The sequence below is a fragment of the Denticeps clupeoides genome, chromosome 2 (genome assembly GCF_900700375.1).
Source record: "Denticeps clupeoides chromosome 2, fDenClu1.1, whole genome shotgun sequence".
NCBI classification, from domain to species: domain Eukaryota; kingdom Metazoa; phylum Chordata; class Actinopteri; order Clupeiformes; family Denticipitidae; genus Denticeps; species Denticeps clupeoides.
Window position 1 is genome coordinate 21059524 of NC_041708.1, and position 16636 is coordinate 21076159.

At 40.4% G+C, this 16636-nt stretch overlaps 1 protein-coding gene and 1 long non-coding RNA gene across 3 annotated transcripts in view; one reads left to right on the plus strand and one right to left on the minus strand.

The window, feature by feature from the left end:
• pard3aa (par-3 family cell polarity regulator alpha, a) overlaps positions 1–16636 on the minus strand; it is a 333882-nt gene that overhangs the window by 147555 nt on the left and 169691 nt on the right. For both annotated transcript variants that reach the window (XM_028959719.1, XM_028959710.1), the window contains exons 12-13: positions 9823–10011; positions 8990–9160 (exon numbers count right to left, since the gene is read on the minus strand). In XM_028959719.1, coding sequence (XP_028815552.1) covers positions 8990–9160; positions 9823–10011 — 360 coding nt within the window. The remainder of the gene's footprint in view (positions 1–8989; positions 9161–9822; positions 10012–16636) is intronic.
• On the plus strand, positions 482–7128 carry LOC114767876 (uncharacterized). Its single transcript, XR_003743000.1, has 3 exons — positions 482–586; positions 3851–4618; positions 4720–7128. It is a non-coding gene; the product is annotated as an uncharacterized LOC114767876 (long non-coding RNA).

Consider the following 16636-nt stretch of genomic DNA (forward strand, 5'->3'; position numbering starts at 1 on the left):
CACCAGTTCATTTGTTTAGCATGACTGTAGTCATTGGATAGAGGATATCCTGATATCTCATACATTTAAATTTTGTTTGTGATTGCTTCTGGGTAATCAGGTCACTGCTACTAATATAAAGTCTCATTATTATTATTATAATTATAATTATTATTAAAATAATGCAGAATGTTATCAGATCTGAAGTAATCTAGATTTTTAGCATGGACAGTCCAAGGACAACGTTCAAACTATGAAAAAAAATGGGTAGTAACATTTCCTATGACAGAACAGCCAGGCTAGTATAGGTGTAAAGAACAACCAGCATTACATTAAACAGTTGTTTATACAATCTCTCTCTTTGTTCCCCCATCGGCCATTCGGTCTCATTCGCATCCTCTGACTCAACATCCTCAGGGTTCTGCAACTCGTTTGTCCCGGGGGCAGAATAAATCTCAATAGACATTCTGTAGCAGCAGGATTAGCAGGAACACGCCTGGCTTTCCAAATCCCTCAGCCCAGGACCCAACGTGAGGAAAGGCTCTGTCCGAGGGCGGCTCAAGAGAACTCCATGGAGATGTGGCAGAGAGGATACTGCAGTGCAGAGGTAATGGGTATGCGGGAAATGACTGATTTAATGAAATGAGTCTTCTGCTGAAGATTGGCTTTCAGAACCCATACCTTGCCTTATAGTGATCAGATCCACATTTATTGGCATTTATACAATGTATTTTTTTTAGCACATTGGTTAAAAACCATCACGTTGAATTGGGCAATGATTGGCAACCATTCATTAAGACTTGTCAATATTTAATTAAAGTTCTTATAACACTTGCTTCTCCCACCTGCTCAACTAAAAAAATCACTCAATGAACTCAATTAATATCAGTAATAAAAATACATTCATATACTGTGATATGGATTTAAACTGATTCATACTGAGACCAACTATGGTGTTTTATCCAGGATGTGCAACAGGGTACATAACTGAATACATTTATGGCAATGTTTTCAGTAATCAGACAGTATTTTGCCTGACCATGTATTATGCCAATACTCATGATCAAAGTTGATGTGTCATTCAGTTCTGACTTATTCACCTGCTGTCAATCCCACATTCCACACAGAATTAATGGGATATGAAGTTTGCCCCTCCAAAAACAACTTTGCACCGCGCTCATTTAAATAGTGAGCAGCTAGTAGCAGCTCCCCACTTCAGCTGAGTCTTCAGGTCCCTGTGATACAAAAAAACAAACCCCTTCACATGCATCTAGCATCGGTCTCTAAATGACCTCTGATTACTAGCATCCCAACGGTTCCGTCCTCTGTTGTCACAGTGATGTAACAAAGGTTAAAAGACTCCTGCATGGCTGGTGTGCCTAAATGTGGCTCGTTAGTCTGCGTCTGCTCAGCTCAATACGAGTAATGGCATAATTCGCTGGGGCAGCCACTGCTCATCATTTTTAGTGGAGGCTGTCGTCTGTATCTGCCTCACCACCCCCTTCCTGTTGTCAACTCACATCCTCATCTGCATCCTGAAATCTAATAGGAATTTGTATGCAAATAGTCTGCCTCATCTCGTTCAAGAATCGGTGGCTGAGTGCAAGACGTACTGTATATATATAGTATATATGTAGTGTATGTGTTTGTGTGTATATATGGGATTATAACTATACACACACACACTTTTTGTTTTAGTTTCTAACATACGTTTTAACCAATAATTCAAAGATACATTTATTTAGCAATTCAAAGGACTCTCCTTTCATGCTATAGAAAAGCCTTTTTGACCAATGAGCCTTCGATGGCCGGTGAGGACAGCCTTGATGGTTTAATTATTTTCCATTTCACGTTCGCGGGTTATCAAAATTCACTACTGCTTGGTGAAGAGCCCATTGCAATATATGTGCAATATATTACTTTACAGATGTAATCCTGAGCCACAAGGACAAGGGCAATAATTAAAAAAAAAAAAAAACAGCACAGATGTCCTTGCCATTAAGGTTACATCGTCCTCATATCAAGTAAATGACATACTCATTATAGAGAGATAAAGTCTTAGTTCAGGAGCTATGGTATAGGAATTAAACATATATTATACAGGGCTTTCAAAATGTATGTGTTATTCACTACAGTTTATAAATATTTAACGCATTAAACAAAATGCAGCTGGGTTTGTTTATTTCTTGTGTGGGGACTGCCTTATGACATGGTTGCAAAAATTCATCCTAGCCAATGACAACCCATACATAAAGATCCACTCAGAAGAATTTTTCATTTTCTTAGATGCACGTTTGCATTATTTTCACAAGAGTAATGGGTTGTGTGTGTGCCCACGATACACCTGCTGTGTCTGTACATGATTTTCAAATCAAACACAAGATGAAAATATTTCAACACACACAGTACCATGTGACATGAACATGTGGCACGTGGTTCATAGCACACATTGTCTGAATCTGCCTTTTTACAGGGCAGAAATTTTAAGAATTAAAAAAATTTGCTGGACAAAATTTTGTTTCCATTTTACAACTAAATAAATAAAGACTGGCTTATATACCCATTTGAGCCTCTTTCCTATACTTATATTGTTATAAATATGCAAATAGTATATATAGTTATAGATAAAACATTAGTTATAAAGAAACGTATTAAGAAAAAATAAGTTCTGCAAAAGTTATGCAATTAATTATTTACACATGTATTTTTGAACAATCCTAATTATATTTTATTTATAGTGCTCTGTAACATCTTAGTCAAATCAGTTTTAACATTGTAATGATGCTACAGTAGTGGCCAAAAGTTTTGAGGAAAAAAAAGTGAAGTGATTGTCACATGTGATACACAGCAGCACAGCACACGGTGCACACAGTGAAATTTGTCCTCTGCAATTAACCCATCACCCTGACTGAGCAGTGGGCAGCTATGACAGGCACCCGGGGACCAGTCTGTCACTGTCAGTCACTGTGTGTGTGTGTGTGTGTGTGTGTGGTTATAAAGTGTTGTCTGTGTGTTGATACTGCCGTGGGTTTCCCTGTGAATTCCGGGTGCGGTCCGCACCAACCAGTCCAGTCTGAGTAAGTTAAACACAGGTATGTTTAAATGATAAATGATGTGGTGCGAGTGTGGAGTGTCCCCGTGTGAGTGAGCCTCTCCGTTCCCCATTTCCACTTCCCCAAAGTAGGCACCTATATGTTTGTTAGTCCCATATTACAATAAGCACCTGCGCCTGGGTGCTCCCCTTCCTTGGTGTCATGACAACCATCAGAGTGATCTGTGGCTGAAAGTGTGATCTGTGGCAATTCATCCTGCCCCAGTGAAGTAGAAACATTGAAGGTGATGCAAGCAAAGTGCTGAAATAAAGCTGAAAGCAGAAAGTTCTGCTAGCCCCTCCCCGACCAGAGCCTGGGATAAATCATGCTATTCTTAAGCCTTTCACACAGCCCAGGGAAGGAGAAGCCTCGACATCAAAGTTTCTCTGCCTTTCTTTATTCCTCCCCCAAAGGTATTTTTAATACTCTGCTGAACATTGCACAAAAACGTTATTTTTTAAGATGTGTGTGAGGGGAGATTCAAACGTAAGGATGTAAGTGGACCGTACGGTTGTGGGCACTGGGTCCCCCTTTGGGGCTGAGTTCCAGCTAATGAATTTTCATGAATTTGTGCAATCCATATGGAAATGCAGGTTGAACTTAAGGGTAACTCCTGGCCATGCAAACGCGGTTTCAACTGTGTTAGACAGGTAGGAGAATTAACAAAACTAAAACTTAGTAAGACAATAAAAAGGTACTGGGGCTGTTTTGAGGGAAAACTTTCAGCTTGAAAAGCATCTTGATGGCGTACGGTTGAGTCTTTCTTTCTTTTTTTATAGATCCTGCTGGCGCTTTGGTCTGTGACTGCTGCAGCAAGACAAGAGGAATGAAAGACGGCGGCTCCACAGACAGAGAGAGCCGAAAAGGAGAGGACGAAAAAAAACGATGGGAGCGCTTGCACTGTCTTCTCCCAGGTGCTCCAGAATCCCCAGGAGATAAAGGGAATCAAACAGGAGCTGACAAATGACAAATGCAACAGTGTGCATCCACACACACACACACACACACACACACAAATGCAACTGTACAGAATACTAATAGGCACGTTACATGCAGACAAAGGTGTAGAATGGTAAACACACAAACACACAGGTGTGATGCATTTTACATCGCAGTTTGCAACTTCAAAGCACTTTGCAAAATCTCCCTCCTGCCGAGCATTTATTTTTGCAGTTCTCAGCAAAGTTAAGAATATCTAAATAAGAGTTGTTGTGAATAACAATGACATTGTAACATGCTCGTGTGTGGGGTCTCACACAAGTGTGGTGTGTGTCTTTGAAGTGCACAGTGGTGTATTTGTGTCCACAGAGATGGAGATAAAGAGGAAGAAGGAAACCCAGATATGATGCCTCCCCTCTCACAGATGGGGGTGGAAAAATCAGTTTTGCATTTCAAACCTGTCTGCTGCTCACACACACACACACACACACACACACACACATACACAGGTGCATTTTGTGATGCTGGTGCCAGTCCCAGAGTATGGCTATCAGTCCCGGTTTGTTGGGGAACACTGCCGGAGGTTGCGGAGGATGACTAACAAGCAGGTAAACAAGCAGGCCAAACTCTGCTCCGCAACAACAAACAGCCCCGCCCAATCTCGGCGGGAGCGTCACGCTGCAATATTCAATATCCTTTTGTGTTCCAGGCAGGGCGGGGGTCTTCACATTAAAAATAACAGTGAAGGCATTACGCTCATCCTGCGTTAATCCAGCAGTGAGAGCGGTGCCATGGATCAAGACGTTTGGTGGAAACCGGCAAGTCAGTAAACAAAGGCACAACGCCGACGTGTTGTTCTCTCAAATTCTCTGATTAACTCTGACTGCTTAATTAACATGCACAGCGCACCTCATCTGAGGCACTTCAACTGATTTAAAGAATGAAAGTTATAGTATAGCGGCCAAGCGTTAAGCTCGTTATAATCCTGTTTGGGGATGAATACACCCCTGTTCAGGCTCAGGTGGAGCACCGGAGTGAATTCAATTTCTCACTTTTACTTCTTAATGCCTTAAACTCTGCACCGCAAGGTGGCACAGATGGTGTCGGAGTTTGGGTGATCTCCATGTTGGTATCCACTACATTGACCATAGTGAGTGAGAGCATTTAATGAAAATGAGTGAGAGAGAGCTTCAAACACACACACACACACACACACACACGCAGAAGGGAAAAAAAAAAAACTAAACTAACTTAGCAACTTTCCATTATCAAAACGGGTCGAGAGGTGAATACAAACATCATTCACACACACGCACACCTAAGGCTAATTTACAGACACCGACCCCCATAAAACTGGTTACGTGAATGTGGATGCTTCTTGAGTTATTTGTTTTTCACTGACGAAACGGTGAGCCTGGACATGCAGGCAGGACATTTCAGTATGGCACATCATCCAGATCCACACGTGGATAAAACCTTGCCCTTCTGTGGTCTGTTGAACTCCAGTAACAAAACTCCAGGAACTAAGAGCTGAACTTGACTGAAGTGGAGGCGTTTGAAGACGAGCGTGTTTTAAAGTGCTGATAAAAATTAATTGAATCGAAAATGACTTTTGCGAGAGTTTAATTGCTTCGCAAAACACGTGACAGTGTATTAATAGAAGGCTGACAGAGAGTGAAAGTTCTCTGAAGCCCTGGTTTAAATTATAATGCTCATGGAATAAATTGCAATGAACAACCAATATATTACATCACTATCTGGGTCAAGACTGTCCTTCGGAAAGAAAGTACCAGCTTGCTTCATAACCCATGGCAACAACCATGAGATGAAAAAAAATTTTTTTGCATAATTAATACATCACTCAACATCATCCTTTTCTGAACAAGAGCACTTTAACAAACAAAGATGCAAAAACAGAAGTAAAATCACAATCTTACTATTCATAGCAAATCATTTCTGCCACAAGGACTCATCAAAGCACCATCTCTCCAGAGCCATGTTTAGGGTCATAGCCAAGCAAGGCCAGCAGACAACAGGCCTTCATACTGTGGAAAGAGGGGTAGGCGAAGGACACCGACCCCTCAAGCACTGCAGCCCCATCAACACAACAGCGAGAGGCAGAGAGGACCCGAGTGCAACCACCCAGGGACGTCCTTCACCATCAAAGTGCCTGTCAGTCACTGGTGAAGACGGGGGACAGAAACAAGAGACGGACGGGGGGGGTGGCGAGAGGCCTTGGACTCGGCAAGAATCTGCATATGAACATTTAACCATGACAAGGCCAAGGATTCGAGCATGTTTGTATGCTGTTTTTTGTCTTAGTGAGGGACCAGATGTCCTTACAAACATGGTTGTGTGAAATGGGGACATTTTGCTTTAGTTCTAAATTAAATAGTGGTAGTTATAATTCTAATTGACCCAGATTCCAACAAATACACAGATCCACATTTGAAACTTGATGGACGACACAAAGCAAGGCAGGCAACATTCTATACAAGGTCTCACAATGAAACCTAGAAAGCCAAATTCTCACCAAAGCCCTTTTAGAGTTGTTTTACACACACACACACACACACACACACACACACACACACATAAAGCGAGTGGCCTGGGTGAAATGGTGCCTGGTACTACTGTCTCCCAAACATATTAGAGCGCGGCTGAAGCAGGCCTACGGAGACAGTGATGGATCTTATTCATTTTAATGCTGCCCTCTGTGGCCCTGCATTTGCTTCCTGTGACAGTGGCAAAGTGCTGCTGGTGACATCACACCTTCCATCCATGGCACAGACGCCCACGCTGCCTACGGGCAATAGCGGTTCGTCCTCTTCCTGTAATATTCTTCATCTCCCCTTTTTTAACTCCTTTACTTTCCCACTCTCTCGTATTCCTCTCGGGTCCTTATGCACTGCACTCGTCTATCAGTTGTCTTTCCAGGATCTTTCCGGGGTGGGTGGTATCTAACTTGATTCTGAATCATTTGTGCTTAATGGTCCTATCATTGAAAATGATTTTGGTTGAAAGAGAGAATGAAATAGAAAGAAAGAGAGAGAAAGTGCCAAAATAAAAACATAAAACCAAAACTTTTTTATGCACTAACGGCATCAGCCTTGTAAGAGGATGGCCTTGACGGAAGGGCTAACTTGAAAAAGAAGGTGCGTGTGTGCACATGTATGTGTGTCCTTGTCCTTATATCTTAGTGCATATTTGAAAATGAGACATGAAATTCAAACAATTTGGATTCACATTTTTCATAAGAACATTTATGATATAATTATTATGAATTCAAGTTGTAACCCAAACATAAACATTCACAATAAACATAACTTTTTGCTTATCATTATTTCTTCGATGATCTGTAATTTTTACTTATTTTATTGAAATTCTTCAATAAAAAAATAATTAATGTACACACACAGACACATCTGGAAAGGTGTTGGCTGCTTAAACTGCACATCATTTCCACTATCAGGATTCAGTCCAGTTTCATCTCTCACTACATACCATCTGCTTTCAACAATTTGAAGTCTGTGCAAATTTTAATAAACATACATCTGAGATAAATATTAAATTACTGTTATGGTCCCAAATATATTAAAATTTTAAGGAAATAAAGAATAAAAAGACTACAACATATGGAGATGATTGAAAGCAATGGAGAGAAAAAAGGTTGATATTTCATAAGCCAGTCTTATCAGCTCTGAATCTGTGAGGGACATTTCAGAGGCTGAATTGCTTTCGATCTCTTTCACCTCTGCTATCAACTGATAACAACTCACTTTATTTATTTTTTCTCTTTTCTTTTTTCTTTTTCTGAAATGCAAACTTCCTATTGGTCATCTTTCTGAGGTGGTCTCTTGTCTATCAATTGGACCATTTAGTTTATCCTTCCTTTTATAATAAGGTGATAGTTGGGCTCAACGTGGGACATTGAGGAAGGAAATCCAATCCAGTCTGAAAGATGAGAGTGATACCTTAAACCACTGAGAGATGCCTTAATTCAATTCTTTCCCACTTGCTATTTTTCTCATGGGGGTGAAGACCAGTCTACTGTGAGTCAGTTTACATGCAGACTGAACTGAAGATTTTTCTTATTGACGACTGACCAATTTAACATTTAATCTGCTAATATGCATGAAAAACACATTAAAAACCCTCCTTTAGACCCCATTTACATTTGAATAAATGAAACTATTTGCATTTGTGTTTATAGCTTGAATTAATCTGAGGCCGGATCTTTAGGATGTAATTGTGGATATCTGAGAGAGATATGTGAGCGAAGTGTGAAGACTTAATGTGCACCTAATGTGAACCCCAAAAACAAGATGTGTCAGAGCTTTGGTTCATGCTGCCAAGACACAACATCTAAATGAAAATGTAATTCATTGATGAAATATAATTATACTGTTTTCATTCAAGAAGGATACGATTGAATGCAATCGTTGTGTATTCCAACCATAAGGAGAAATGTGCATTATTTATTATTATTACTGTATTTTCTCTTGCCATGCAGCACTGTCATTTTTTAATTCCTTTAAAAAACACTTCTGTCTGCATGGGGGCTCAAGTGGACATCCTGTTCCTTCTAATGATAGAATAAGAACAAGGAAAAGTTGAAAGTAGTGCTCAAAGCAACGTGTTATTTTCTTTTTCTAGGCATACTGTTAAAGAGCCCATTTACAAAGAAAGAAGAAGAAAAGGTCAAAATAAATTCCTCCTATGCATGGAAATTATTAAATGCATTATTCTTATTCATCTTGCTTTTTACTTGTTTCCAGCCCATAGTCAAAGGCAATATGGAGAGAAAAAAAACATTGTTGAAGTACTTTTGGGCATTATTTTGTCAAGGCCTAAATTATTTTACTTGATTTGTTATTAATTTGTAGGTCTTATGTGATAGTTAAGGCTTGCATGTTACATTCAACTTGCCTATAAATCAATGGCATTCAGTAAAGATCTGTCTTTTGCTGTCTTGTTACCTGGTTTTTCCCAGTGATCCTCCTGGCCACAATGAGCTGAATCATCCCGCGCTTGTTGCCTTCGACAGACATGGACTTTCGCAGCGTTTCCATGGCTTCTTGATTAGTCTTGCCCAACAGTGATTCTCCATTGACGGCAATCAACTGGTCGTTCACTTGAAGCCGTCCATCCTACACACACATATACAAACACACACCCAAGTTCATTTTTTGCTGCCAGGCTAAATTTGAACTTAATAGGACATTGTGATTTGCAAATAGTTTGGTGGTTTGCTTGCAATACGCACCCATATTTGAGTTCAGCAAATCCAATCTGGTTTTATATATGTACACAAGCATCACCTCTCTATTTTTCAGCTGAAGTAAATGTTTGAACAGGTTACGCGGTGCTAGAAGCCTTTATTCATTTTTTTTTCTTATAACTGAGAGAGCATAAATATTAGAAGAGTGGAGCGTCACGTAACTGCAGTAGAGTCTAAAGGCCACGGTCTCAACACATGTGGGGGAATTTTATCCCCTGTAACCATGGAAACTGCATCATCTTCTAAGGAGATGATAGCTATGAAGGTAGAGGTGGTAATGTATATCCAAAGATGCATGTGATTATCAAAAGAGGACCAAATAAAAGCCTGTCCCCAATTTGCTTTGAATTATTGGTAAGACCAAAGACTAAAGGAAAAACATGATGTGAAGATTCTGGACTCAAGGAACCTAGGAATGGTCATGTAATATGTATGTTTTTAAATAATATATAAGTCTGTGTCTATTTGGAAAAAAAAGAGAGAGAAACTGCTGATTCAAGGCAGTGGTGAAGATTCATTGTGTGATCTTGCCTTGCAGGCAGCCCCTCCATTAATGATGGACTTGACAAAGATGCCCAGGTCAGCGTGGTTATCTTTTGAGCGGTTGCCCTTGACACTGACCCCGAGTCCAGCAGACCCAGAGTCATTCAGCGGGATCTCAAAGGTTAGGAACTCGCGAGTACCGTCGGGGGTTAAGACGAAGTCTTCTTCTCCCGGCTTCTATAGGAACACAGATAGAGAGAGACAAAGAGCTCATCAGAGGGACGTGAGAACCATCACCCACCTTTTAAAATCATAGTTTGGCAAACATTTGTTAGCAGAAGATGAACTCTGATGAGCACAGGTGGCAATTTTGCCATCTAAAAAAATCAGCTGTGTTTTCTGTTTCCTGGTGCTACAACAATACCATTTTGAGGCTTGATGAATGTCAGAAACGGCACCGTTCCCAGGTCTTTGTGGCTGGTGCGCACACACACACACACACACACACACACAGAGGAGCAAGCTTCGTGGCACTGCTTTTCAAACTTGATTACAATAAGCGTGAATGAAACACATTCAATCAGACAGGTGTCAGAGTGGCCATTACTTCCCAGCTTGCTTTTTGTTTATTGGAGAAGAAATGTTCAAAAACCGACGTCTTGCAAATCAAGCTTCAATAACGGCACTTAAAAAAAAAAAAGAGATATTTTTCTCCCCTCTGATCTGCAGAGAAACAGGAGCAGATAAACACAATGGAAGGACGCTTTATCTGCATTGGAAATAAAAAGGGTAATGATGTTGGGAGAAGCTTTGATGGACAGGACAGCTGGGCTTGAATATGAAATATGAATATGAAAATCATTCTGGAGAAAGCCTCCATTGCCCATGCATCCTAATCGTGTGTGTGTGTTCTGGTGAATATGAAACAGATCAAACAGTCAGATATGGCAAAGAAGCACCTGGGCAGCCTATTTGGATATTTTCCCCCCAAAAAAGACCCCACAAAGTTCCCGATCAAGCTAATGAAAACCACTACAGTGATACACACAAACAAAACAGTGACAGTGGATCTAAAAAAAATAAAAAGGTTCATTGCCTACTTCCCATGTTCAAGAATTGCAGCTTTTCAAAGTCATCACCATGGCAAAGCTAGGACCAGGTGGTAGGTAAAGGGGTAGAGAAAAAGAGCAAAATACAGAGGGAAAGAGAGAAAAAATTGTATTTTTTTTATTTGAAAGACATCATTTGGGCTATTGTCAAGAGTTTTGGTCTGTTTTGACAGATGCGCTCTTTTCGCCAATGTGCCCATGGCAACCCAGAAATATGACTCTCCAAAACACTCAGGACTCTTTTTTTGGATAAATTACCCACCGCATCAACCAAAAGCAGGGTCTTTACTATTAATGAATGCTTTTCATTTAAAATGGGGCAAAAATTTCAGTTGCATCCCAGGGGAAGCTTTTAGCACAGCTGTTCAAGGGCCATGATAAACTAGACATAAAAATTAAATATGTCATAATTGGCACTAAACTTCCATGTTTTTTGTCCTTGGGAAGACAACAAAAGAGTTCTCCTCCAAAAAGCCATTTTCCCGGAATACAAAAAGGTGAGGAGGACTAACATGTCCACCCAAAAGAAGTAATCATCTCTGGTTTGTGTGCATTTGTCCCTGAGATAAAATAAATAAATAAATAAATTATAATTCAACACAAGCTTTTCTGTGTAACAGTAAAGTCATTAGCATAAATAATAAATAATGTTGTGCATATCAACCACACATGTGACCTTCATCATAAGATGGAATTTATCCATATATATGTAATTAGCATTAGTAGAACTCCATTAGCATAGACTCTAATCAAAACCTACAAAAGTGAAATTGTGTATCATCTCCGCAACATTAAAATTCACGTTCTTAAATATCTGTACCAATTAGAAAAAAAAAATTAAGGGAAAATATAATGGCCCAAAAATGGAACCATGTGTACTACAAAACCGTTTACTACAAATATGTTGCCTATTTTGGAACAGAGGAGGGGCTGAAGGGGTTTAAGACTTAAGACCATGAACTATTATAAAAAGTGTTTGACAGAATCAGACACTAAAATTATATTGTAATGTGGCAGGACGAATGTGTAGTTTTCATCAGCACTTAATTATTACTCGATTCATTAAGGCAGACTTATCATCAACCTGGTACCTTATTAATGTCTCAAAGGCTCCCCCATTACCTCTCAGTCTGTCAAAGAACATCATGTGCTCAAGTAATACATTCACTCAATTAGACAGGACATGCCATGTTCATCATATGGGAGAGTTTGAATTATTGAAGCCCTTGTTTCTCGCAATATACCATCCTACAGGTATTAAAGAAACTCTGAGTGCTACAGGAGTGATTAGCATTGAACCTAAATCCTGCAGAATTGTATACTCTCCATGGTGAGACACAGTTGTGCTTTAATTCTTACCACAGTACATGTTACCTTCAGATGGTAAGGGTGGTGGCTTGACAGAAAAATAAGAAAAGAAATAACCTCCACAACACCTCCCTCTCCCTCAATACCTTCCTCTCATTCTGCACTCTGATGCCTAGAACAGTTTCGTAACTTTTACCACACATGCCCGAATTCGGTGACATAAAAGGTCACTGGAAATGAATTTAAAAGCCTAAAAGAAATCACTCAAGGATGTAATTGCAAAGTGGTCCTGCGCATGATAAGTATAGTAACAGATTTTTTTATTTATTTCTCTTCCCCAGACTCAATGTTTCTTTTTTTCTCTAGATAAAAGCTGCATATTAATGATTCTGGTGACTGAGGCAACAGCTGTCACTCTCTTCTGCATGCAACTAAACCCGAAGACGCAGCGATGTGCACTCCAGACTTAGGGAGGAAGAGCTCATTGACACGTTGTGTCCCACACGTAGCCACCGACACGCCACAGGAGCCAATAAATGGAGCCAGTCACCTCGAATAATGAGACTGCCGTGCAGAGACCCGATTCCTACCTTCTCACTAGGGTTTCCACAATTGGATTTTTGGGGTAAATAGAAAGAAACTTTCAAAGGAGCAGATGAAGTGACATAGATTAACATAAACCAATGAGCTAAGACAAATATGTATTTGTTTGAAATGTGGTATGACTTCACAAACATTACCATAACAAAAACATCACCTTCAGAAGACATTTTGATATATTGAAATTATTTGTTTGGCCATTTCCAGTATTGTTGTCAATTATTTGATGTTGTTCATAGCACAGAAATAGCAATGGGTGCAGTTTGATGTCCGTTCAGCTCTTCTTCTGGAGGCACTCAGTACCAAAGCAAAAAAGGCGTCCAGATTTGATTTATTTTGCATTTCAAGGCCTATGTCCAGTACAGACATTAACTGATGTGGGTTTTCCATTATGGAAATGCTGCATGTTGAGGTGTTTTAAACACTGCCCACGGCTGTCAATTTAATTCCACCAAGGTTAATGAAGCAGAAATCATTGGAGTTGCACCCCCAAAACGTTACAATTGAAACTGTTTAATCGGGTAAGTATTAATTGCCAAATAGTGACAGTCGTTGCTTATTACAATGACAATAGGCAATTACTATGAATGCATGAAAATGTAAAATCTACAGAACTGTAGTGCAGTGTAATTAATAAACGAATGTACAATGGCCATCCTCCCACTTATTTCTAGAGGTGCACTTTCAGTGCCCAGACTGCAAATCGCATCACCTTGACCTCCTGCATGTAAACTGGGGCTGTTACATTAGCAACACTAACCGCAATAGACCACAAGAAGTGATCATGGCTGCCCTTGCCTGACAAACAAAAGGCCAGTGTTGAAAAGGTGCAAAGCAGCTGATGTAAGGTGCACAGTCTAACAACGAGAACGAATACAGCAAACCGAAAATAAAAAATCTGATTATCAGTACATGATAGAACAGTTCGACACCACAAATGTCACACAAACCCACTCACATTTAAAGGGTGGGTGATTACCCTAACAGCTGCTAAAAGGACTAAATGAAAACAGATGGCAGCTCCAGACAAAATGTTGGAAAGTCGTTAAGGGGAGCACCATTGTTCTTCTCCTGCACTTGGCAACATTGGGTTTAATTACAAGCGTGTGGAGTTGGGTGAAGATAGCGCAGTGTTTTTTCATTTTTTTTTGCCATATTGCCTTGCATGTTTTAAACAGCAGCATAACAGCCCCTGGAAACAATAAAGATGTTCATCATGGGTGGGAAGAGAAAAGTGGGACCAAACAAGGAGCCCATTACAGGACGGCTTCAAACGGGCAATTGAACTTAAACATCTCGGGTGCAGTAATTTAGCCAGCGGGAGTGCCAGGCATGGTGCCATTAGGAGACGGGCAGCACAGGAAATGGATGGCACTCAACCTGCTGCAAGGCACCCTGACCTCTTGGTGTGCCACAGAGGGAACAGCAGGAATTGCAGAATGTCTTTTCAAAACCGGCAGCACATAACAGTGGCACAACCCCCTAAATAAAAGATTTGCCTTTATAAAAACCACATTATAGTGTTCATAACCACTACATAATCATTAAATCAGGGCCAAATAATCAGGGCAGCAGCAGTCTAGTGGTCAATTGGCATCATAGAAAGCTGATCTTTATTATTCATTGATTACAGTAACAAAGTAGTTAAACTTAATAAAGGCATGTAATGTGTGCCTGGACCTGCCAAACAGGTAATTTGAATATTAAGGGATGAACCCTACAAGACTTATTGGGGACTGAACCTGTAATTAGTGAATGAAAATTAAAGTCAATTTAGTAGTTGGTTACAATTAATGACTCCCACAGCTCTTTTATAACAATACATTAGCTGTGAAAGTTTGATGTACTCTGTGGCATTCTTTTTGCCCATGATGCAATACAAATGAACTAAAGCAATGTCTTGCTTCCTTTTTTTCAAGAATTCTGTAGGAAAAAAAGTATAAGTATTAAAAAAGCACCACTATCCTGTACGTTTAATCAAAGTGAGATAACATGGCGTGTGTGATAATTTATTCGCAGTCAAAAAGTTAAAAGGTTGAGAATAGAACCTGTCTGGCAAGACCCTGCAATTGAACTTCAGACACTACAGAGACAAAATGAATGCCCATCATTCTTTCTTTCTTCTTGTTTTTTACTAAGTTGCAGTACATTACCTCATCATTACAGTAAGCAGAGGCTCTGCGCGCATTACTCTCGACAGACAGCTAATTATCTTAAAACCAGGCAGAGACGTGAGCAATGCCCCAGGTCACGGGATGCATGCCTTGTCACCATTGCAGTACATCATCTTTTGCTTTAAAAAAGCAAATGTTTCCTGTCTGGCCAGAATCATCTGTTGTCATGCATCCCACTTCACTTCGAACAGGTGTGTGCTGTACCACAGACAAATAATAACACAGCTATAACTGTGTTTTCATAAGGGTGCGTGTGCAGAGGTGAAAATATTCCCATTTTTTAGCTCAAAAGAGGTGGGGATAAATCTGTGACTAATCAAATGCAGGTAAGAGCCCCAGGGCAACACCATGCAACACTTGTGGGCTGTTGCCATGGAAACAGTCAAAGGGACGTCTGCCTTGTGGCTCTTCTCACATTCTTGACATTGCCCCACTTTTCCTGGCCTAGTCCCCATCACCGAAACAGAAGCCTGCAGATGAATATGGCATTTTTGCATGCAGCCTCTGTTATCACAGACATGAAGTGCCATGGAAAGGAGAGAACACAGAAACAAAGAGCTATCCCAGAAGAACCAGGGTGTAAAAAAGAGATGGCAATGTTTGATGATGAGCATGGTTAAAAAATAAGAATAAAACGACAATGGCGCCATTTTGGAAAGGAAAACAAATAAGCAGCAATCAGGTTTTATTGGCTAGAGGGTGATGTTACTGCACTGAAAGAAAGACAACACCAGAGGAAGGGGTCATCTAAGAGCTCAATTACTTAAGGACATGAAGACTTGGACTGTGGCTGGCCTGCAGTTCTGGGCTGGGCCTGTTAGCCGGACACCATCGCCAGCAGCTGTCACACATTCATTAGCTGCCTCTCACGACAGGACCCATAAATCTAGCTGTCAGAGGCAAAGCGATGCCTCACATTAATTGCACAATTAAGATTTTTTTTGCTGAAATCTTGGCATATTCAAGTCTTAATGGATCTGTGACAAGTCCGATGTAATCATAAAGGGGAATTTAATGCACTGGGTAATTGCTCCTCTCTTCACTGTGCAGAAGTGATGGGCGTTATGAGAACTGTCAAAAAGAAAGAAAGTTTGGTGGGGCTTCTGGAGCAGGGAGGTAGAGAAAGATACATTCGATGTCACTTAAGTTCGGTGCCAAGTAACAAAATTAACACAACTGGCCTGCAGTTGCATTAGTAATAGCAGTTGACAATGAACAGGCATTTTCAGCTGGTTGGCCTCAGCCTGTAGTAACAAGCTCAATGGAAGTGCACCTAGACGGCTATTGACATTTCCCAAGAAAAATAAAGACATCCCAGGGCCATAACCATCCTTCCATATAGCAAGGAGTGTTCAGCCTTTGGCTGGCAGTAGATTGTTGAGGTAAACCCTCACAGGCAACAACACTGTGTTGTCAGCACAAATGGAGCTCAACAAGTGAAGGGTCAGGAGTTGTCAGCTCGCATCAGCACCATTATGGTTTTTGCTGGAGATAATTTGCTCACCTAAACTCCCCGTTTACACCAGAATTTAGGCTTCAGACTGACTAAGGGTGAAGGAGAGGGTGAAGGGTGTGGTCTGGTCAGTTTTCGGTTTGTTTGAAAGGGAGGGTTGTGTGTTAAGATGTGATGTGTGTGCTGTTTTTGCTGTCAAAATTTGTACCAGCCTGAAT